This window comes from Telmatherina bonti (genome assembly GCF_933228915.1).
Source record: "Telmatherina bonti genome assembly, chromosome: 11".
In the NCBI taxonomy this organism is placed as follows: Eukaryota; Metazoa; Chordata; class Actinopteri; order Atheriniformes; family Telmatherinidae; genus Telmatherina; species Telmatherina bonti.
In genome coordinates, this window is record NC_136629.1 from 3,096,954 (window position 1) to 3,121,219 (window position 24,266).

The window sequence follows — 24,266 nt, forward strand, 5'->3', positions numbered from 1 at the left end:
ATTCTCATGGTGATGAAGTGGAACGGGAGATTCTCATGGTGATGAGGTGGAACGGGAGATTCTTATGGTGATGAGGTGGAACGGGAGATTCTCATGGTGATGAGGTGGAACGGGAGATTCTCATGGTGATGTGGTGGAATGGGAGATTCTCATCATGATGTGGTGGAACGGGAGATTCTCATGGTGATGAGGTGGAATGGGAGATTCTTATGGTGATGAGGTGGAATGGGAGATTCTCATGGTGATGAGGTGGAACGGGACGTTCTCATGGTGATGAGGTGGAATGGGAGATTGTCATGATGTGGTGGAACGGGAGCTTCACATCATGATGTGATGGAAAAGGAATTTCTCATGGTGATGAGGTGGAACGGGAGATTCTCATGATGAGGTGGAACGGGAGGTTCTCATCATGATGAGGTGGAACGGGACGTTCTCATGGTGATGAGGTGGAACGGGACGTTCTCATGGTGATGAGGTGGAACGGGAGATTCTCATGGTGATGAGGTGGAACGGGAGATTCTCATCATGATGAGGTGGAACGGGAGGTTCTCATCATGATGGGGTGGAATGGGAGATTCTCATGGCGATGAGGTGGAACGGGAGATTCTCATGGCGATGAGGTGGAACGGGAGATTCTCATGGTGATGAGGTGGAACGGGAGATTCTCATGGTGATGAGGTGGAACGGGAGATTCTCATGGTGATGAGGTGGAACGGGAGATTCTCATGGTGATGAGGTGGAACGGGAGATTCTCATGGTGATGAGGTGGAACGGGAGATTCTCATGGTGATGTGGTGGAATGGGAGATTCACATCATGATGTGATGGAAAAGGAAATTCTCATGGTGATGAGGTGGAACGGGAGATTCTCATGATGAGGTGGAACGGGAGGTTCTCATCATGATGAGGTGGAACGGGAGATTCTCATAGTGATGTGGTGGAACGGGAGATTGTCATGGTGATGAGGTGGAACGGGAGATTCTCATGGTGATGAGGTGGAACGGGAGGTTCTCATGGTGATGAGGTGGAACGGGACGTTCTCATGGTGATGAGGAGGAACAGGAGATTCTCATCATGATGTGGTGGAACGGGAGATTCTCATGGTGATGAGGTGGAACGGGAGGTTGTCATGGTGATGAGGAGGAACAGGAGATTCTCATCATGATGTGGTGGAACGGGAGATTCTCATGGTGAATAAGTGGAACGGGAGATTCTTATGGTGATGATGTGGAACGGGAGATTCTCATGGTGACGAGGTGGAACGGGACGTTCTCATGGTGATGAGGTAGAAAGGGAGATTCTCATCATTATGAGGTGGAACGGGAGATTCTCATCATGATGAGGTGGAACGGGAGATTCTCATGGTGATGTGGTGGAACGGGAGATTCTCATGGTGATGAGGTGTAACGGGAGATTCTCATGGTGATGTGGTGGAATGGGAGATTCTCATCATGATGAGGTGGAACGGGAGATTCTCATGGTGATGAGGTGGAACGGGAGATTCTCATGGTGATGAGGTGGAACGGGAGATTCTCATGGTGATGAGGTGGAACGGGAGATTCTCATCATGTGGTGGAACGGGAGATTCTCATGGTGATGAGGTGGAACGGGAGATTCTCATGGTGATGTAGTGGAACGGGAGATTCTCATGGTGATGAGGTGGAACGGGAGATTGTCATCGTGATGAGGTGGAACGGGAGATTCTTATGGTGATGAGGTGGAACGGGAGATTGTCATGGTGATGAGGTGGAACGGGAGATTCTCATGGTGATGAGGTGGAACGGGACGTTCTCATGGTGATGAGGAGGAACAGGAGATTCTCATCATGATGTGGTGGAACGGGAGATTCTCATGGTGATGAGGTGGAACGGGAGGTTCTCATGGTGATGAGGAGGAACAGGAGATTCTCATCATGATGTGGTGGAACGGGAGATTCTCATGGTGAATAAATGGAAGGGGAGATTCTTATGGTGATGAGGTGGAACGGGAGATTTTCGTGGTGAATAAGTGGAACGGGAGATTGTTATGGTGATGATGTGGAACGGGAGATTCTCATGGTGAATAAATGGAACGGGAGATTCTCATGGTGATGAGGTGGAATGGGAGATTCTCATCATGATGAGGTGGAATGGGAGATTCTCATCATGATGAGATGGAACGGGAGATTCTCATGGCGATGAGGTGGAACGGGAGATTCTCATGGTGATGAGGTGGAACGGGAGATTCTCATGGTGATGAGGTGGAACGGGAGGTTCTCATGGTGATGAGGTGGAACAGGAGATTCTCATGGCGATGTGGTGGAACGGGAGATTCTCATGGCGATGAGGTGGAACGGGAGATTCTCATGGTGATGAGGTGGAACGGGAGATTCTCATGGTGATGAGGTGGAACGGGAGATTCTCATGGTGATGAGGTGGAACGGGAGATTCTCATCATGTGGTGGAACGGGAGATTCTCATGGTGATGAGGTGGAACGGGAGATTGTCATGGTGATGAGGTGGAACGGGAGATTCTCATGGTGATGAGGTGGAACGGGAGATTCTCATGGTGATGAGGTGGAACGGGACGTTCTCATGGTGATGAGGAGGAACAGGAGATTCTCATCATGATGTGGTGGAACGGGAGATTCTCATGGTGATGAGGTGGAACGGGAGGTTCTCATGGTGATGAGGAGGAACAGGAGATTCTCATCATGATGAGGTGGAACGGGAGATTGTCATGGTGATGAGGTGTAACGGGAGATTCTCATGGTGATGTGGTGGAATGGGAGATTCTCATCATGATGAGGTGGAACGGGAGATTCTCATGGTGATGAGGTGGAACGGGAGATTCTCATGGTGATGAGGTGGAACGGGAGATTCTCATGGTGATGAGGTGGAACGGGAGATTCTCATCATGTGGTGGAATGGGAGATTCTCATGGTGATGAGGTGGAACGGGAGATTCTCATGGTGATGAGGTGGAACGGGAGATTCTCATGGTGAAGAAGTGGAACGGGAGGTTCTCATCACCATGAGGTGGAACGGGAGATTCTCATGGTGATGAGGTGGAATGGGAGATTCTCATGGTGATGAGGTGGAACGGGAGATTGTCATGATGAGGTGGAACGTGAGATTCACATCATGATGTGATGGAAAAGGAAATTCTCATGGTGATGAGGTGGAACGGGAGATTCTCATGATGAGGTGGAACGGGAGGTTCTCATCATGATGAGGTGGAACGGGAGATTCTCATAGTGATGTAGTGGAACGGGAGATTCTCATGGTGATGAGGTGGAACGGGAGATTGTCATCGTGATGAGGTGGAACGGGAGATTCTTATGGTGATGAGGTGGAACGGGAGATTCTCATGGTGATGAGGTGGAACGGGAGATTCTTATGGTGATGAGGTGGAACGGGAGATTGTCATGGTGATGAGGTGGAACGGGAGGTTCTCATGGTGATGAGGTGGAACGGGACGTTCTCATGGTGATGAGGAGGAACAGGAGATTCTCATCATGATGTGGTGGAACGGGAGATTCTCATGGTGATGAGGTGGAACGGGAGGTTCTCATGGTGATGAGGAGGAACAGGAGATTCTCATCATGATGTGGTGGAACGGGAGATTCTCATGGTGATGAGGTGGAACGGGAGGTTCTCATGGTGATGAGGAGGAACAGGAGATTCTCATCATGATGTGGTGGAACGGGAGATTCTCATGGTGATGAGGTGGAACGGGAGATTCTCATGGTGATGAGGTGGAACGGGAGATTCTCATGGTGATGAGGTGGAACGGGAGATTCTCATGGTGATGAGGTGGAACGGGAGATTCTCATGGTGAATAAGTGGAACGGGAGATTCTTATGGTGATGATGTGGAACGGGAGATTCTCATGGTGACGAGGTGGAACGGGACGTTCTCATGGTGATGAGGTAGAAAGGGAGATTCTCATCATTATGAGGTGGAACGGGAGATTCTCATCATGATGAGGTGGAACGGGAGATTCTCATGGTGATGTGGTGGAACGGGAGATTCTCATGGTGATGAGGTGTAACGGGAGATTCTCATGGTGATGTGGTGGAATGGGAGATTCTCATCATGATGAGGTGGAACGGGAGATTCTCATGGTGATGAGGTGGAACGGGAGATTCTCATGGTGATGAGGTGGAACGGGAGATTCTCATGGTGATGAGGTGGAACGGGAGATTCTCATCATGTGGTGGAACGGGAGATTCTCATGGTGATGAGGTGGAACGGGAGATTCTCATGGTGATGTAGTGGAACGGGAGATTCTCATGGTGATGAGGTGGAACGGGAGATTGTCATCGTGATGAGGTGGAACGGGAGATTCTTATGGTGATGAGGTGGAACGGGAGATTGTCATGGTGATGAGGTGGAACGGGAGATTCTCATGGTGATGAGGTGGAACGGGACGTTCTCATGGTGATGAGGAGGAACAGGAGATTCTCATCATGATGTGGTGGAACGGGAGATTCTCATGGTGATGAGGTGGAACGGGAGGTTCTCATGGTGATGAGGAGGAACAGGAGATTCTCATCATGATGTGGTGGAACGGGAGATTCTCATGGTGAATAAATGGAAGGGGAGATTCTTATGGTGATGAGGTGGAACGGGAGATTCTCGTGGTGAATAAGTGGAACGGGAGATTGTTATGGTGATGATGTGGAACGGGAGATTCTCATGGTGAATAAATGGAACGGGAGATTCTCATGGTGATGAGGTGGAATGGGAGATTCTCATCATGATGAGGTGGAATGGGAGATTGCCGTGGTGATGAGGTGGAACGGGACGTTCTCATGGTGATGAGGTGGAACGGGAGATTCTCATGATGAGATGGAACGGGAGATTCTCATGGCGATGAGGTGGAACGGGAGATTCTCATGGTGATGAGGTGGAACGGGACGTTCTCATGGTGATGAGGAGGAACAGGAGATTCTCATCATGATGTGGTGGAACGGGAGATTCTCATGGTGATGAGGTGGAACGGGAGGTTCTCATGGTGATGAGGAGGAACAGGAGATTCTCATCATGATGTGGTGGAACGGGAGATTCTCATGGTGAATAAATGGAAGGGGAGATTCTTATGGTGATGAGGTGGAACGGGAGATTCTCGTGGTGAATAAGTGGAACGGGAGATTGTTATGGTGATGATGTGGAACGGGAGATTCTCATGGTGAATAAATGGAACGGGAGATTCTCATGGTGATGAGGTGGAATGGGAGATTCTCATCATGATGAGGTGGAATGGGAGATTGCCGTGGTGATGAGGTGGAACGGGACGTTCTCATGGTGATGAGGTGGAACGGGAGATTCTCATGATGAGATGGAACGGGAGATTCTCATGGCGATGAGGTGGAACGGGAGATTCTCATGGTGATGAGGTCGAACGGGAGATTCTCATGGTGATGAGGTGGAACAGGAGATTCTCATCATGATGAGATGGAACGGGAGATTCTCATGGCGATGAGGTGGAACGGGAGATTCTCATGGTGATGAGGTGGAACGGGAGATTCTCATGGTGATGAGGTGGAACGGGAGGTTCTCATGGTGATGAGGTGGAACGGGAGATTCTCATGGCGATGTGGTGGAACGGGAGATTCTCATGGTGATGAGGTGGAACGGGAGATTCTCATGGTGATGAGGTGGAACGGGAGATTCTCATGGTGATGAGGTGGAACGAGAGATTCTCATGGTGATGAGGTGGAACGGGAGATTCTCATGGTGATGAGGTGGAACGGGAGATTCTCATGGTGATGAGGTGGAACGGGAGATTCTCATGGTGATGAGGTGGAACGGGAGATTCTCATCATGTGGTGGAACGGGAGATTCTCATGGTGATGAGGTGGAACGGGAGATTGTCATGGTGATGAGGTGGAACGGGAGATTCTCATGGTGATGAGGTGGAACGGGAGATTCTCATGGTGATGAGGTGGAACGGGACGTTCTCATGGTGATGAGGAGGAACAGGAGATTCTCATCATGATGTGGTGGAACGGGAGATTCTCATGGTGATGAGGTGGAACGGGAGGTTCTCATGGTGATGAGGAGGAACAGGAGATTCTCATCATGATGAGGTGGAACGGGAGATTGTCATGGTGATGAGGTGTAACGGGAGATTCTCATGGTGATGTGGTGGAATGGGAGATTCTCATCATGATGAGGTGGAACGGGAGATTCTCATGGTGATGAGGTGGAACGGGAGATTCTCATGGTGATGAGGTGGAACGGGAGATTCTCATGGTGATGAGGTGGAACGGGAGATTCTCATCATGTGGTGGAACGGGAGATTCTCATGGTGATGAGGTGGAACGGGAGATTCTCATGGTGATGAGGTGGAACGGGAGATTCTCATGGTGATGAAGTGGAACGGGAGGTTCTCATCACCATGAGGTGGAACGGGAGATTCTCATGGTGATGAGGTGGAATGGGAGATTCTCATCATGATGAGGTGGAACGGGAGATTGTCATGATGAGGTGGAACGGGAGATTCACATCATGATGTGATGGAAAAGGAAATTCTCATGGTGATGAGGTGGAACGGGAGATTCTCATGATGAGGTGGAACGGGAGGTTCTCATCATGATGAGGTGGAACGGGAGATTCTCATAGTGATGTAGTGGAACGGGAGATTCTCATGGTGATGAGGTGGAACGGGAGATTGTCATCGTGATGAGGTGGAACGGGAGATTGTCATCGTGATGAGGTGGAACGGGAGATTCTTATGGTGATGAGGTGGAACGGGAGATTCTCATGGTGATGAGGTGGAATGGGAGATTCTTATGGTGATGAGGTGGAACGGGAGATTGTCATGGTGATGAGGTGGAACGGGAGATTCTCATGGTGATGAGGTGGAACGGGAGGTTCTCATGGTGATGAGGTGGAACGGGACGTTCTCATGGTGATGAGGAGGAACAGGAGATTCTCATCATGATGTGGTGGAACGGGAGATTCTCATGGTGATGAGGTGGAACGGGAGGTTCTCATGGTGATGAGGAGGAACAGGAGATTCTCATCATGATGTGGTGGAACGGGAGATTCTCATGGTGAATAAGTGGAAGGGGAGATTCTTATGGTGATGAGGTGAAACGGGAGATTCTCATGGTGAATAAGTGGAACGGGAGATTGTTATGGTGATGATGTGGAACGGGAGATTCTCATGGTGAATAAATGGAACGGGAGATTCTCATGGTGATGAGGTGGAACGGGAGATTCTCATCATGATGAGGTGGAATGGGAGATTCTCATGGTGATGAGGTGGAACGGAGGTTCTCATGGTGATGAGGTGGAACGGGAGATTCTCATGGTGAGGAGGTGGAACAGGAGATTCTCATCATGATGAGATGGAACGAGAGATTCTCATGGCGATGAGGTGGAACGGGAGATTCTCATGGCGATGAGGTGGAACGGGAGATTCTCATCATGATGAGATGGAACGGGAGATTCTCATGGCGATGAGGTGGAACGGGAGATTCTCATGGTGATGAGGTGGAACGGGAGATTCTCATGGTGATGAGGTGGAACGGGAGGTTCTCATGGTGATGAGGTGGAACGGGAGATTCTCATGGCGATGTGGTGGAACGGGAGATTCTCATGGTGATGAGGTGGAACGGGAGATTGTGGTGGAATGGGAAATTCTCATGGTGATGAGGTGGAACGGGAGATTCTCTTGGCGATGTGGTGGAATGGGAGATTCTCATGTGGTGGAACGGGAGATTCTCATGGTGATGAGGTGGAACGGGAGATTCTCATGGCGATGTGGTGGAACGGGAGATTCTCATGGCGATGTGGTGGAACGGGAGATTCTCATGGTGATGAGGTGGAACGGGAGATTCTCATCATGTGGTAGAACGGGAGATTCTCATGGTGATGAGGTGGAACGGGAGATTCTCATGGTGATGAGGTGGAACGGGAGATTATCATGGTGATGTGGTGGAACGGGAGATTGTCATGGTGATGAGGTGGAACGGGAGATTCTCATGGTGATGAGGTGGAACGGGAGATTCTCATGGTGATGAGGTGGAACGGGAGATTCTCATCATGTGGTGGAACGGGAGATTCTCATGGTGATGAGGTGGAACGGGAGATTGTCATGGTGATGAGGTGGAACGGGAGATTCTCATGGTGATGAGGTGGAACGGGAGATTCTCATGGTGATGAGGTAGAACGGGACGTTCTCATGGTGATGAGGAGGAACAGGAGATTCTCATCATGATGTGGTGGAACGGGAGATTCTCATGGTGATGAGGTGGAACGGGAGGTTCTCATGGTGATGAGGAGGAACAGGAGATTCTCATCATGATGTGGTGGAACGGCAGATTCTCATGGTGAATAAGTGGAAGGGGAGATTCTTATGGTGATGAGGTGGAACGGGAGATTCTTATGGTGATGATGTCGAACGGGAGATTCTCATGGTGAATAAATGGAACGGGAGATTCTCATGGTGATGAGGTGGAATGGGAGATTCTCATGGTGATGAGGTGGAATGGGAGATTCTCATCATGATGAGGTGGAACGGGAGATTCTCATGGTGATGAGGTGGAACGGGAGATTCTCATGGTGATGAGGTGGAACGGGACGTTCTCATGGTGATGAGGAGGAACAGGAGATTCTCATCATGATGTGGTGGAACGGGAGATTCTTATGGTGAATAAATGGAACGGGAGATTCTCATGGTGATGAGGTGGAACGGGACGTTCTCATGGTGATGAGGAGGAACAGGAGATTCTCATCATGATGTGGTGGAACGGGAGATTCTCATGGTGATGAGGTGGAACGGGAGGTTCTCATGGTGATGAGGAGGAACAGGAGATTCTCATCATGATGTGGTGGAACGGCAGATTCTCATGGTGAATAAGTGGAAGGGGAGATTCTTATGGTGATGATGTCGAACGGGAGATTCTCATGGTGAAAAAATGGAACGGGAGATTCTCATGGTGATGAGGTGGAATGGGAGATTCTCATGGTGATGAGGTGGAATGGGAGATTCTCATCATGATGAGGTGGAACGGTACGTTCTCATGGTGATGAGGTGGAACGGGAGATTCTCATGGTGATGAGGTGGAACGGGACGTTCTCATGGTGATGAGGAGGAACAGGAGATTCTCATCATGATGTGGTGGAACGGGAGATTCTCATGGTGAATAAGTGGAAGGGGAGATTCTTATGGTGATGAGGTGGAACGGGAGATTCTCATGGTGAATAAATGGAACGGGAGATTCTCATGGTGATGAGGTGGAATGGGAGATTCTCATGGTGATGAGGTGGAATGGGAGATTCTCATCATGATGAGGTGGAACGGGACGTTCTCATGGTGATGAGGTGGAACGGGAGATTCTCATGGTGATGAGGTAGAACGGGACGTTCTCATGGTGATGAGGAGGAACGGGAGATTCTCATCATGATGTGGTGGAACGGGAGATTCTCATGGTGATGAGGTGGAACGGGAGGTTCTCATGGTGATGAGGAGGAACAGGAGATTCTCATCATGATGTGGTGGAACGGCAGATTCTCATGGTGAATAAGTGGAAGGGGAGATTCTTATGGTGATGAGGTGGAACGGGAGATTCTTATGGTGATGATGTCGAACGGGAGATTCTCATGGTGAATAAATGGAACGGGAGATTCTCATGGTGATGAGGTGGAATGGGAGATTCTCATGGTGATGAGGTGGAATGGGAGATTCTCATCATGATGAGGTGGAACGGGAGATTCTCATGGTGATGAGGTGGAACGGGAGATTCTCATGGTGATGAGGTGGAACGGGACGTTCTCATGGTGATGAGGAGGAACAGGAGATTCTCATCATGATGTGGTGGAACGGGAGATTCTTATGGTGAATAAATGGAACGGGAGATTCTCATGGTGATGAGGTGGAACGGGACGTTCTCATGGTGATGAGGAGGAACAGGAGATTCTCATCATGATGTGGTGGAACGGGAGATTCTCATGGTGATGAGGTGGAACGGGAGGTTCTCATGGTGATGAGGAGGAACAGGAGATTCTCATCATGATGTGGTGGAACGGCAGATTCTCATGGTGAATAAGTGGAAGGGGAGATTCTTATGGTGATGATGTCGAACGGGAGATTCTCATGGTGAATAAATGGAACGGGAGATTCTCATGGTGATGAGGTGGAATGGGAGATTCTCATGGTGATGAGGTGGAATGGGAGATTCTCATCATGATGAGGTGGAACGGTACGTTCTCATGGTGATGAGGTGGAACGGGAGATTCTCATGGTGATGAGGTGGAACGGGACGTTCTCATGGTGATGAGGAGGAACAGGAGATTCTCATCATGATGTGGTGGAACGGGAGATTCTCATGGTGAATAAGTGGAAGGGGAGATTCTTATGGTGATGAGGTGGAACGGGAGATTCTCATGGTGAATAAATGGAACGGGAGATTCTCATGGTGATGAGGTGGAATGGGAGATTCTCATGGTGATGAGGTGGAATGGGAGATTCTCATCATGATGAGGTGGAACGGGACGTTCTCATGGTGATGAGGTGGAACGGGAGATTCTCATGGTGATGAGGTGGAACGGGACGTTCTCATGGTGATGAGGAGGAACAGGAGATTCTCATCATGATGTGGTGGAACGGGAGATTCTCATGGTGAATAAATGGAACGGGAGATTCTCATGGTGATGAGGTGGAATGGGAGATTCTCATGGTGATGAGGTGGAATGGGAGATTCTCATCATGATGAGGTGGAACGGGACGTTCTCATGGTGATGAGGTGGAACGGGAGATTCTCATGGTGATGAGGTGGAACGGGACGTTCTCATGGTGATGAGGAGGAACAGGAGATTCTCATCATGATGTGGTGGAACGGCAGATTCTCATGGTGAATAAGTGGAACGGGAGATTCTCATGGTGATGAGGTGGAACGGGACGTTCTCATGGTGATGAGGAGGAACAGGAGATTCTCATCATGATGTGGTGGAACGGGAGATTCTCATGGTGAATAAATGGAACGGGAGATTCTCATGGTGATGAGGTGGAATGGGAGATTCTCATGGTGATGAGGTGGAATGGGAGATTCTCATCATGATGAGGTGGAACGGGACGTTCTCATGGTGATGAGGTGGAACGGGAGATTCTCATGGTGATGAGGTGGAACGGGACGTTCTCATGGTGATGAGGTGGAACGGGAGATTCTCATGGTGATGAGGTGGAACGGGACGTTCTCATGGTGATGAGGAGGAACAGGAGATTCTCATCATGATGTGGTGGAACGGGAGATTCTCATGGTGAATAAATGGAACGGGAGATTCTCATGGTGATGAGGTGGAATGGGAGATTCTCATGGTGATGAGGTGGAATGGGAGATTCTCATCATGATGAGGTGGAACGGGACGTTCTCATGGTGATGAGGTGGAACGGGAGATTCTCATGGTGATGAGGTGGAACGGGACGTTCTCATGGTGATGAGGTGGAACGGGAGATTCTCATCATGATGAGGTGGAACGGGAGATTCTTATGGTGATGAGGTGGAACGGGAGATTCTTATGGTGATGATGTGGAATGGGAGATTCTCATGGTGAATAAATGGAACGGAAGATTCTCATGGTGATGAGGTGGAACGGGAGATTCTCATGGTGATGAGGTGGAACGGGAGATTCTCATGGTGATGTGGTGGAACGGGAGATTCTCATGGTGATGAGGTGGAACGGGAGATTCTCATCATGTGGTGGAACGGGAGATTCTCATGGTGATGAGGTGGAACGGGAGATTCTCATGGTGATGAGGTGGAACGGGAGATTATCATGGTGATGTGGTGGAACGGGAGATTCTCATGGTGATGAGGTGGAACGGGAGATTCTCATGGTGATGAGGTGGAACGGGAGATTCTCATGGTGATGAGGTGGAACGGGAGATTCTCATGGTGATGAGGTGGAACGGGAGATTCTCATGGTGATGAGGTGGAACGGGACGTTCTCATGGTGATGAGGAGGAACAGGAGATTCTCATCATGATGTGGTGGAACGGGAGATTCTCATGGTGATGAGGTGGAACGGGAGGTTCTCATGGTGATGAGGCGGAACGGGAGATTCTCATGGTGATGAGGTGGAACAGGAGATTCTCATCATGATGTGGTGGAACGGGAGATTCTCATGGTGATGAGGTGGAACGGGAGATTCTCATCATGTGGTGGAACGGGAGATTCTCATGGTGATGAGGTGGAACGGGAGATTCTCATGGTGATGAGGTGGAACGGGAGATTATCATGGTGATGTGGTGGAACGGGAGATTCTCATGGTGATGAGGTGGAACGGGAGATTCTCATGGTGATGAGGTGGAACGGGAGATTCTCATGGTGATGAGGTGGAACGGGAGATTCTCATGGTGATGAGGTGGAACGGGAGATTCTCATGGTGATGAGGTGGAACGGGACGTTCTCATGGTGATGAGGAGGAACAGGAGATTCTCATCATGATGTGGTGGAACGGGAGATTCTCATGGTGATGAGGTGGAACGGGACGTTCTCATGGTGATGAGGAGGAACAGGAGATTCTCATCATGATGTGGTGGAACGGGAGATTCTCATGGTGAATAAGTGGAAGGGGAGATTCTTATGGTGATGAGGTGGAACGGGAGATTCTCATGGTGAATAAATGGAACGGGAGATTCTCATGGTGATGAGGTGGAATGGGAGATTCTCATGGTGATGAGGTGGAATGGGAGATTCTCATCATGATGAGGTGGAACGGGACGTTCTCATGGTGATGAGGTGGAACGGGAGATTCTCATGGTGATGAGGTGGAACGGGACGTTCTCATGGTGATGAGGAGGAACAGGAGATTCTCATCATGATGTGGTGGAACGGGAGATTCTCATGGTGAATAAATGGAACGGGAGATTCTCATGGTGATGAGGTGGAATGGGAGATTCTCATGGTGATGAGGTGGAATGGGAGATTCTCATCATGATGAGGTGGAACGGGACGTTCTCATGGTGATGAGGTGGAACGGGAGATTCTCATGGTGATGAGGTGGAACGGGACGTTCTCATGGTGATGAGGAGGAACAGGAGATTCTCATCATGATGTGGTGGAACGGCAGATTCTCATGGTGAATAAGTGGAACGGGAGATTCTCATGGTGATGAGGTGGAACGGGACGTTCTCATGGTGATGAGGAGGAACAGGAGATTCTCATCATGATGTGGTGGAACGGGAGATTCTCATGGTGAATAAATGGAACGGGAGATTCTCATGGTGATGAGGTGGAATGGGAGATTCTCATGGTGATGAGGTGGAATGGGAGATTCTCATCATGATGAGGTGGAACGGGACGTTCTCATGGTGATGAGGTGGAACGGGAGATTCTCATGGTGATGAGGTGGAACGGGACGTTCTCATGGTGATGAGGTGGAACGGGAGATTCTCATGGTGATGAGGTGGAACGGGACGTTCTCATGGTGATGAGGAGGAACAGGAGATTCTCATCATGATGTGGTGGAACGGGAGATTCTCATGGTGAATAAATGGAACGGGAGATTCTCATGGTGATGAGGTGGAATGGGAGATTCTCATGGTGATGAGGTGGAATGGGAGATTCTCATCATGATGAGGTGGAACGGGACGTTCTCATGGTGATGAGGTGGAACGGGAGATTCTCATGGTGATGAGGTGGAACGGGACGTTCTCATGGTGATGAGGTGGAACGGGAGATTCTCATCATGATGAGGTGGAACGGGAGATTCTTATGGTGATGAGGTGGAACGGGAGATTCTTATGGTGATGATGTGGAACGGAAGATTCTCATGGTGATGAGGTGGAACGGAAGATTCTCATGGTGATGAGGTGGAACGGGAGATTCTCATGGTGATGAGGTGGAACGGGAGATTCTCATGGTGATGTGGTGGAACGGGAGATTCTCATGGTGATGAGGTGGAACGGGAGATTCTCATCATGTGGTGGAACGGGAGATTCTCATGGTGATGAGGTGGAACGGGAGATTCTCATGGTGATGAGGTGGAACGGGAGATTATCATGGTGATGTGGTGGAACGGGAGATTCTCATGGTGATGAGGTGGAACGGGAGATTCTCATGGTGATGAGGTGGAACGGGAGATTCTCATGGTGATGAGGTGGAACGGGAGATTCTCATGGTGATGAGGTGGAACGGGAGATTCTCATGGTGATGAGGTGGAACGGGACGTTCTCATGGTGATGAGGAGGAACAGGAGATTCTCATCATGATGTGGTGGAACGGGAGATTCTCATGGTGATGAGGTGGAACGGGAGGTTCTCATGGTGATGAGGCGGAACGGGAGATTCTCATGGTGATGAGGTGGAACAGGAGATTCTCATCATGATGTGGTGGAACGGGAGATTCTCATGGTGATGAGGTGGAACGGGAGATTATCATGGTGATGTGGTGGAACGGGAGATTCTCATGGTGATGAGGTGGAACGGGAGATTCTCATGGTGATGAGGTGGAACGGGAGATTCTCATGGTGATGAGGTGGAACGGGAGATTCTCATGGTGATGAGGTGGAACGGGAGATTCTCATGGTGATGAGGTGGAACGGGACGTTCTCATGGTGATGAGGAGGAACAGGAGATTCTCATCATGATGTGGTGGAACGGGAGATTCTCATGGTGATGAGGTGGAACGGGAGGTTCTCATGGTGATGAGGCGGAATGGGAGATTCTCATGGTGATGAGGTGGAACAGGAGATTCTCATCATGATGTGGTGGAACGGGAGATTCTCATGGTGATGAGGTGGAACGGGAGATTCTTATGGTGATGATGTGGAACGGGAGATTCTCATGGTGAATAAATGGAATGGGAGATTCTCATGGTGATGAGGTGGAATGGGAGATTCTCATCATGATGAGGTGGAATGGGAGATTCTCATCATGATGAGGTGGAACGGGACGTTCTCATGGTGATGAGGTGGAACGGGAGATTCTCATCATGATGAGATGGAACGGGAGATTCTCATGGTGATGAGGTGGAACGGGAGATTCTCATCATGATGAGATGGAACGGGAGATTCTCATGGTGATGAGGTGGAACGGGAGATTCTCATCATGATGAGATGGAACGGGAGATTCTCATGGCGATGAGGTGGAACGGGAGATTCTCATGGCGATGAGGTGGAACGGGAGATTCTCATGGTGATGAGGTGGAATGGGAGATTCTCATGGTGATGAGGTGGAACGGGAGATTCTCATGGTGATGAGGTGGAACGGGAGATTCTCATGGCGATGAGGTGGAACGGGAGATTCTCATGGCGATGAGGTGGAACGGGAGATTCTCATGGCGATGAGGTGGAACGGGAGATTCTCATGGCGATGAGGTGGAACGGGAGATTCTCATGGTGATGAGGTGGAATGGGAGATTCTCATGGTGATGAGGTGGAACGGGAGATTCTCATGGTGATGAGGTGGAACGGGAGATTCTCATGGTGATGAGGTGGAACAGGAAATTCTCATGGTGATGAGGTGGAACAGGAGATTCTCATGGTGATGAGGTGGAACGGGAGATTCTCATGGCGATGAGGTGGAACGGGAGATTCTCATGGCGATGAGGTGGAACTGTGTGATGCTTCATGTCAACAATGACCAATATTTCTGAGGACTATTTTTGCCTTTTGAATCTAACACAGGAAGTCTGGAAAACGGGTCTGACTTGGTACTTGAGGGTTAAAGGGTAAATGTTCTATCAACAAACAGAAAATTCCAAATAAATCCAATTCATGGTTTGTCATGTTAATGCCTCAGCTCAAGTGATGATTGTCTAAGAACAGTACAAGTGGGAACAGCTTTTTATTCTTCACCTAGATTGTTCTTGATTATTTCTCACAGGATGACTACAGAGTGCTGTAGTTTAAAAAGTGAAAGAAAACTGTCTACAAGAAAGACATTCACCCTGTCTCGCTTCTGAGTGGGCTGATATCTGCATTTAAAGTCATAAATTAGCCTTTGCAGAAACTTTAATGCTGTTCATTCATTCATTCATTTTCCAAACCGCTTAAGCGTTGGGATGCTGTGCAAAATCTCAATGAAAACAGAATCAACACCCATTTAGTTCCCAGTAGAAGATTAACAACATATGAATGATGAAACGTAGACATGCATGTCTCGTGGATGTGGGGAAGCCGGAGAGAAAGGCCTTCCTGGAAGACAGTGTTTGAAAACATCTGGGAAGTCAGGAGACCAGTTAAAGGAACTGTAGAAGAGGGATGTTGTCCCATTCTGGTCTGATGCAGGATTCTAGCCATGTACCTTGTTGGTTAGGACCACTTTGTCTCAGACTGGCGAAGCTTTGTCCATCTTTCTTTCTGACAGACTGTCAGCCTCCCGATTGACTTGTTGCCACTTATGTGTATGACAGAAACTTGGTCTACATGGGAATTCGGGACTCCTGCATGGGAAGTCGAGAGTCCTACATGGGAAGTCGGGGCCCCAACATGGAAGTCGGGAGTCCTGCATTAGAAGTCGGGACTCCTGCATGGGAAGTCGAGAGTCCTACGTGGGAAGTCGGGGCTCCTACTGGGAAGTCGGGACTCCTACGTGGGAAGTCGGGGCTCCTACTGGGAAGTCGGGACTCCTACGTGGGAAGTCGGGGCTCCTACTGGGAAGTCGGGACTCCTGCATGGGAAGTCGGGGCTCCTACTGGGAAGTCGGGACTCCTGCATGGGAAGTCGGGGCTCCTACTGGGAAGTCGGGACTCCTATGTGGGAAGTCGGGGCTCCTACGTGGGAAGTCGGGACTCCTGCATGGGAAGTCGGGACTCCTGCATGGGAAGTCGGGGCTCCTACTGGGAAGTCGGGACTCCTATGTGGGAAGTCGGGACTCCTGCATGGGAAGTCGGGACTCCTGCATGGGAAGTCGGGACTCCTACGTGGGAAGTCGGGGCTCCTACGTGGGAAGTCGGGACTCCTACGTGGGAAGTCGGGGCTCCTACGTGGGAAGTCGGGGCTCCTGCATGGGAAGTCGGGGCTCCTACGTGGGAAGTCGGGGCTCCTACGTGGGAAGTCGGGGCTCCTACTGGGAAGTCGGGGCTCCTACGTGGGAAGTCGGGGCTCCTACGTGGGAAGTCGGGGCTCCTACTGGGAAGTCGGGGCTCCTGCATGGGAAGTCGGGGCTCCTACGTGGGAAGTCGGGGCTCCTACGTGGGAAGTCGGGGCTCCTGCATGGGAAGTCGGGGCTCCTACGTGGGAAGTCGGGGCTCCTACGTGGGAAGTCGGGGCTCCTACTGGGAAGTCGGGGCTCCTACGTGGGAAGTCGGGACTCCTACGTGGGAAGTCCGTGGTTCCACCATCAGGAAGGGGGATATAAACCGTGGAAGAACCAGCGCGGGGTTGGGAAGGGGAACATAATCTATCACCACTCCATAGAACAGGAGGCGACTAAAACAATGAGCTCTGAGTCTTACCTGAACCCAAGACACCTCCACGTGCACGTCAACTCGTCCAAGTTAACAAGACGGTACTTCCACGGCCGGACCAAGCTTACAGAGTACCGCCTACTGTTAGGCCATCGACAAATCCCATGGTCGGCTGGGATCCTCTTCTCCAATCAGAGAAAGAGCCCGCCCACTTCCTCCCAGCTGATCCAATCTAAGCTCGGCATGTAAATCATCCCGGAAACTGATATGAATAAGATCCGGTGATGGTTTTAAACATAGACATAATATACGTAGACACCGGATAATATCACGCTCATTGACGTCATATATACGTAGACTGTTTTGTTTTTTTTCAAAACTGTATTGAACTAGGAAAACCCTCGGAGAGCACAGATCTCCCCCAAGCATATTGTGATTAACACCCAACATAACTTCAAAGTGATCCAGAATCCAGGATCCAAGATCTCTTCTGGACCTCCACCAAAATGTAACCATTTGTTCCTTGTGAGACCCCCAACATATCCTGAAAATTTCATCAAAATCCATCCATAATGTTTTGAATAATGTTGCTAACAGACAAACAAACTTGGACGAAAACATAACCTCCTTGGCGGAGGTAATAATTCAGTAATTACAACTTCAAGAAGGACTCTCCACTCAACTCAAACATTCAACAAAAACAGAAATATCTTTGGCAAGGCACACACACCAAGAAAACAAAATTTTAAATACCAGCATGTTCATAATAAAAAATAAATGAATAAAAAGGACAAACAATTTTTATAAATAATTATACAGGACGACTTGTCTGTTCATGAGACAAACTATTTCACTGTTTCCAACCATTAGAGTGCTGTTCAAGGACACAAGTTGGGGACATTGACCATTCTTTTACATTTATTACAATTTTTTTTTTAAATTGACAGATTATTGCAAATTATCAGTATTTCTCCATGTTTTACTGCCAATAATGTTAAAGAGTAATAGAAGATTTTAAGTTTCTCTTTGAAACATAGTACTGAGGGTCTTTGGTTTTTCCATTTACATGTATGGATCTGATATTTTCCCATCATTATAATAATATTGATGGTGTCAGCTCCTTCTTTATCAGCGTCGTTTTTTTATATTAGAATTTGGTTTATATCAAACTGTTGTGATCCTGTTCCCTGGTGGGCGTGTCTGGCATCCTGGCACCTGGATCAGCACCTGATCGGCATCTTGGCAATCAGCAGCAGCACTATTTAAGATCTGCCCAGCCTGCTGTTCATCGCCAGATAGTTGAACGCCTTTGGTACAACTCTCGGCCTGAAGGATTCTTCCCAGTGTGATTTCCTGATCGTTAACCTGTGTGTTTTTTTCCCCGTCAGAGATCCTGCCTGCATGCCCGATTGCTGCCCTACCGCTTGCCTGCCTGCCTGCCTGCCTGCCTGCCTGCTCGCCTCTCTGTCCGCCAGGTTTACCTCCCCGCTTGTCTGCCTGCCGACTAACCTATCTTCCGCATCCACCTGGGAAAGAAACCGAAATCAGAAGGAAGCAAATAAAGCATTGTTTGAAACTCCAAGCCGAGTCCGCATATGAATCCCCCGCACTTGACGTCAACCTAACACAAATGGTGTGATGTTATCTACTGTGGTGTTCAACCATGTGTAAACGTTCTGCCAGAACTGATTGGTGATTTTACATAAATAGTTAGTTAGTTTCGATAGTTTCAGGTTCTTCAAGACAAAAAACACAGTCTTCAACCTCAAAACAAAATCTTTTCCACAGGGTTTCTGCTGAAGTCTAATAGCTATGGATAATTTTAAATTGTACTTCTTTTACTTTTGGTGGAGTTGGCCATTTTAAATATTTTGAAAGTTTGTCTTAATGAGTCAATGTTTATTTTGAGTTTTGCCATTCTTGTATAGTTCTGAAAGGTTTTACATTTGAAAGCTTTTCCAATAAATTGGTACTTTTTTTTTATCACTAATATGTAGTTGATTGATTTTTTAGTTCTGGCATGACGGCTTGTACTCTTGTTTGAGAAATTGTGTTACGTATTAAATGTAATAGAGCTGGGGGTATTGCTTTACATATTTTACTGAAATGTCTACTGGAACAATGAACATCCAATTTTTTTAAAGGTATTGAAATGAAATCCTGTTCATCTAATAGATCCATCCATCAATACATTCGCCGCTGCTTATCCGGGGTCGGGTCGCGGGGGCAGCAGCCTAAGCAGGGAAGCCCAGACTTCCCTCTCTCCAGCCACATTTGCCAACTCTGCGGGGGGGATCCCGAGGCGTTCCCAGGCCAGCCGAGAGATATAATCCCTCCAGCGTGTCCTGGGTCTTCCCCGGGGTCTCCTCCCAGAGGGACGTGCCTGGAACACCTCACCAGGGAGGTCCAGGAGGCATCCTGACCAGATGCCCGAGCCACCTCAACTGGTTCCTCTCGATGCGGAGGAGCAGCGGCTCTACTCTGATCCCCTCCTGGATGACCGAGGTCCTCACCCTATCTCTAAGGGAGAGCCCGGCCACCCTGCGGAGGAAACTCATTTCAGCAGCCTGTATACGAGATCTTGTTCTTTCGGTCACGACCCACAGCTCATGACCATAGGTGAGGGTAGGAACGTAGATCGACTGGTGAATCGAGAGCTTTGCCTTCTGGCTCAGCTCCTTCTTCACCATGACAGACCGGATTATTGCATTACTGCAGACACCGCACCGATCTGTCTGTCGATCTCACGCTCCATCCTTCCCTCACTCGTGAACAAGACCCTGAGATATTTAAACGCCTCCATTGGAGGCAGGACGAAAACCACACTGCTCCTCCTCAATCCGAGATTCGACTATCCGGCGGACCCTCCTCTCCAGGACCCCAGAATAGACCTTCCCAGGGAGGCTGAGGAGTGTGATTCCCCTGTAATTGGAACACACCCTCCGGTCCCCCTTCTTAAAGGGGGACCACCATCCCAGTCTGCCAATCCAGCGGTACTGTCCCCGATGTCCACGCGATGCTGCAGAGACGTGTCAGCCAGGACAGCCCCACAGCATCCAGAGCCTTAAGGAACTCCGGGCGGATCTCATCCACCCCCGGGGCCTTGCCGCCAAGGAGCTTTTTGACCACCTCAGCGAATTCAGCCCCAGAGATAGGAGAGTCCACCCCTGAGTCCACCAGCTCTGCTTCCTCATCAGAAGACGTGTTGGTGGGATTGAGGAGGTCTTCGAAGTATTCCTTCCAAAGACCTGCAACCTCCTGAGAATTGCCTTGAAGTCATCCGGAAGTCTTTCTCCGTGGCCTCGCCGAACTCCTCGCATGCCCAAGTTTTTGGCTTGGTGACATGCCTGTCGGTATCCGTCAGCTGCCTCCAGAGTCCAACAGGCCAAGAAGGCCTGATAGGACTCCTTCTTCAGCTTGACGGCATCCCTCACTGCTGGTGTCCACCAACGAGTCCTGGGATTACCGCCACAACAGGCACCAATGACCTTACGACCACAGCTCCGGCCGGCCGCCTCAACAATAGAGGCACGGCGCACAGCCCATTCAGACTCAATGTCCCATCTAATATATTTGTCACAAAAACACATTTTTAACAAACCAATACTGTTTGAATATAGTTTTCCTGTTTATCATTATTGTTCTGTTTTTCCATAAAGTGGAGCTATGTGGGGTGAAATGGGGATAATATCATATTCCAAAAGTTCAGTACTTGTTTATGAAACTCCGATCGCTTCACAGGCAACTTTGTGGTTTCAACATCACATTTTCACACAAAGTCCTAAACCTTCAATTTTCTTAAAAATATTTCTGGGGATGTGAAACCAGATTGATTCTGGTTGAGACGTAAAGGCTTTAATCCAGTTTACCTTACAGACTCCAAACATTGATTGGAACTTTAGGGATTTCAAACCTCTTTCTTTGTCCTCTTTTACCAGATTAGATTTTTTCATATATACATAGACACCTCATTGTGTTAATATTATTGATAAACCAGTTATGTTTAAAAGTATTTCGTTTGTGCGTAATATTTACGTGTTGTTCCACAGAAAACAGTTAATTGGGGAAACTACGTTGATTCTGCAGCAAGACTCGAAAGCAGAGACCCATCCAATATGGCGGCGATGCAAGTTCACTCTCCAGCGCACAAGGAGGCGTCTATGTGTGTATGTCTATGTTTTAAAACCAGATTCCCTTCTTCCTGTGAAATGACAGAATAGTTTTCGATGTTAGAAACTATCTGACTTTTGTTTTTTTAAATCAAGACCTACTCAGTGTTTTTGTTCAGCAAAACCTCTGATATAAAAACTAATAATTATCCAGAAATATAAAAGCTAAAATTGGAAAAGTTTAACGCGATTAAAACAATCGTGTATTTACAATAATTTCGTTGTAATCGAAGTTCAGTTTGATTTCAGAAAAAGGAAACAGACCTGCGGTCACTTTCACTTCCTCATACCTTCTCAGATCAGACTCAGCTCGGTGTGGCGGCCATGGAGGACGGTACCGAAGCAGCCGAGCCGGTTGGGTTCTGCAGACAGGACGTGTTCCAGGATTACAGACGATGGTGCCTCCAGCTGTGTCCAGATGTTCAGCCGTGCCGCGACCACCGGCTGCTCAACAAAGCAGCTCAGTATCTGAGACAGGCAGACCTCCGGGAGACCTTCACCGTGTTCCCCTTCCTCCAGGTCGTGACCAAGGCCGGAGGAGAACCGAACCCCGACCGGCGCCGGCAGCTGGCAGCCTTCATCCGAGCCTCCGAGATGCTGGAAACCATCTGCGTCAATCTGGTCCTCCAACCCTGGAAGAGGGAGATCCGGACCCTCAAGGTGATTATGTCTTTCTTACTTTCTGTCTGTCTGTCTATGTATTTCTGTCCATGTCAGTTTTCCATCATACTCTACAAAGGACACAATGTTTTATGATGTATCTGGAATAAGGAATGGAGGGATGAGTGGATCTTGAGGGCTATATTCAGACATTTTCCACCCTCCTGTCTAAAAGCACAGCTGCCGTCCTGCAGTAAAGTACAACTCATGGTTCTCCAGTGGACAGATAATAGGAACAATATGTCTGTGTGGACTTTAGAAAACAGAACACTGGGAGTGGTGTGTCTTCATCTGTGATCTTAGTGTACATATATATATATATATATATATATATATATATATATATATATATATATATATATATATATATATATATATATATATATATATATATATATATATATATATATATATATGTGTGTGTGTGTGTGTGTGTGTGTGTGTGTATATATATATGGTTTTCAGAATGCATCCTCTGCATTGAGGTTTATGGAACTGTGTTATCGTTTCAGACCTTTACAGGTCCGTTTGTCTACCGTCTCCTCCCAGTTCTTAGCTCGGCTACCATCCAGTCTGTCCTAGCATCAATCGGCTACCTGCCCCAGGACAACGGTTCGCAAAGGTAAGAAGATCCAAAGGGACAAATAAACCATGTTGCTGGGCGGGTTGTCTGTTGCTGGGCAGGTTGTCTGTTGCTGGGTGGGTTGTCTGTTGCTGGACGGGTTGTCTGTTGCTGGACGGGTTGTCTGTTGCTGGACGGGTTGTCTGTTGCTGGACGGGTTGTCTGTTGCTGGGCAGGTTGTCTGTTGCTGGGCGGGTTGTCTGTTGCTGGACGGGTTGTCTGTTGCTGGGCGGGTTGTCTGTTGCTGGACGGGTTGTCTGTTGCTGGACGGGTTGTCTGTTGCTGGGCGGGTTGTCTGTTGCTGGACGGGTTGTCTGTTGCTGGGCGGGTTGTCTGTTGCTGGGCGGGTTGTCTGTTGCTGGACGGGTTGTCTGTTGCTGGACGGGTTGTCTGTTGCTGGGTGGGTTGTCTGTTGCTGGACGGGTTGTCTGTTGCTGGGCGGGTTGTCTGTTGCTGGGCGGGTTGTCTGTTGCTGGACGGGTTGTCTGTTGCTGGACGGGTTGTCTGTTGCTGGGTGGGTTGTCTGTTGCTGGACGGGTTGTCTGTTGCTGGACGGGTTGTCTGTTGCTGGGTGGGTTGTCTGTTGCTGGGCGGGTTGTCTGTTGCTGGACGGGTTGTCTGTTGCTGGGCAGGTTGTCTGTTGCTGGACGGGTTGTCTGTTGCTGGGCAGGTTGTCTGTTGCTGGGCGGGTTGTCTGTTGCTGGACGGGTTGTCTGTTGCTGGGTGGGTTGTCTGTTGCTGGACGGGTTGTCTGTTGCTGGGCGGGTTGTCTGTTGCTGGGCGGGTTGTCTGTTGCTGGGCGGGTTGTCTGTTGCTGGGCGGGTTGTCTGTTGCTGGGTGGGTTGTCTGTTGCTGGACGGGTTGTCTGTTGCTGGACGGGTTGTCTGTTGCTGGGCGGGTTGTCTGTTGCTGGGTGGGTTGTCTGTTGCTGGGTGGGTTGTCTGTTGCTGGGGGGTTGTCTGTTGCTGGGTGGGTTGTCTGTTGCTGGGTGGGTTGTCTGTTGCTGGACGGGTTGTCTGTTGCTGGACGGGTTGTCTGTTGCTGGGCGGGTTGTCTGTTGCTGGGTGGGTTGTCTGTTGCTGGGTGGGTTGTCTGTTGCTGGGGGGTTGTCTGTTGCTGGACGGGTTGTCTGTTGCTGGACGGGTTGTCTGTTGCTGGACGGGTTGTCTGTTGCTGGGCGGGTTGTCTGTTGCTGGGCGGGTTGTCTGTTGCTGGGTGGGTTGTCTGTTGCTGGGCGGGTTGTCTGTTGCTGGGGGGTTGTCTGTTGCTGGGCGGGTTGTCTGTTGCTGGGCGGGTTGTCTGTTGCTGGGCGGGTTGTCTGTTGCTGGACGGGTTGTCTGTTGCTGGGCGGGTTGTCTGTTGCTGGACGGGTTGTCTGTTGCTGGGCGGGTTGTCTGTTGCTGGGCGGGTTGTCTGTTGCTGGACGGGTTGTCTGTTGCTGGGCAGGTTGTCTGTTGCTGGGCGGGTTGTCTG

At 49.3% G+C, this 24,266-nt stretch overlaps 2 protein-coding genes across 2 annotated transcripts in view; one reads left to right on the plus strand and one right to left on the minus strand.

Annotated features, from left to right (window-relative positions):
- nvl (nuclear VCP like) overlaps positions 1 to 17,451 on the minus strand; it is a 91,237-nt gene extending 73,786 nt beyond the window's left edge. Inside the window, exon 1 of the mRNA XM_079249346.1 lies at positions 17,391 to 17,451. The gene's annotated coding sequence lies outside the window, so the exon portion shown is untranslated. The remainder of the gene's footprint in view (positions 1 to 17,390) is intronic.
- A 4,175-nt stretch (positions 17,452 to 21,626) lies between these two features.
- Positions 21,627 to 24,266, plus strand: part of LOC306762775 (uncharacterized protein) — a gene marked incomplete at its 3' end in the record, with an annotated part of 73,264 nt that continues 70,624 nt past the window's right edge. Inside the window, exons 1-2 of the mRNA XM_079249384.1 lie at positions 21,627 to 22,171; positions 22,684 to 22,793. Coding sequence (XP_079105510.1) covers positions 21,836 to 22,171; positions 22,684 to 22,793 — 446 coding nt within the window. The 5' untranslated portion in view covers positions 21,627 to 21,835. The remainder of the gene's footprint in view (positions 22,172 to 22,683; positions 22,794 to 24,266) is intronic.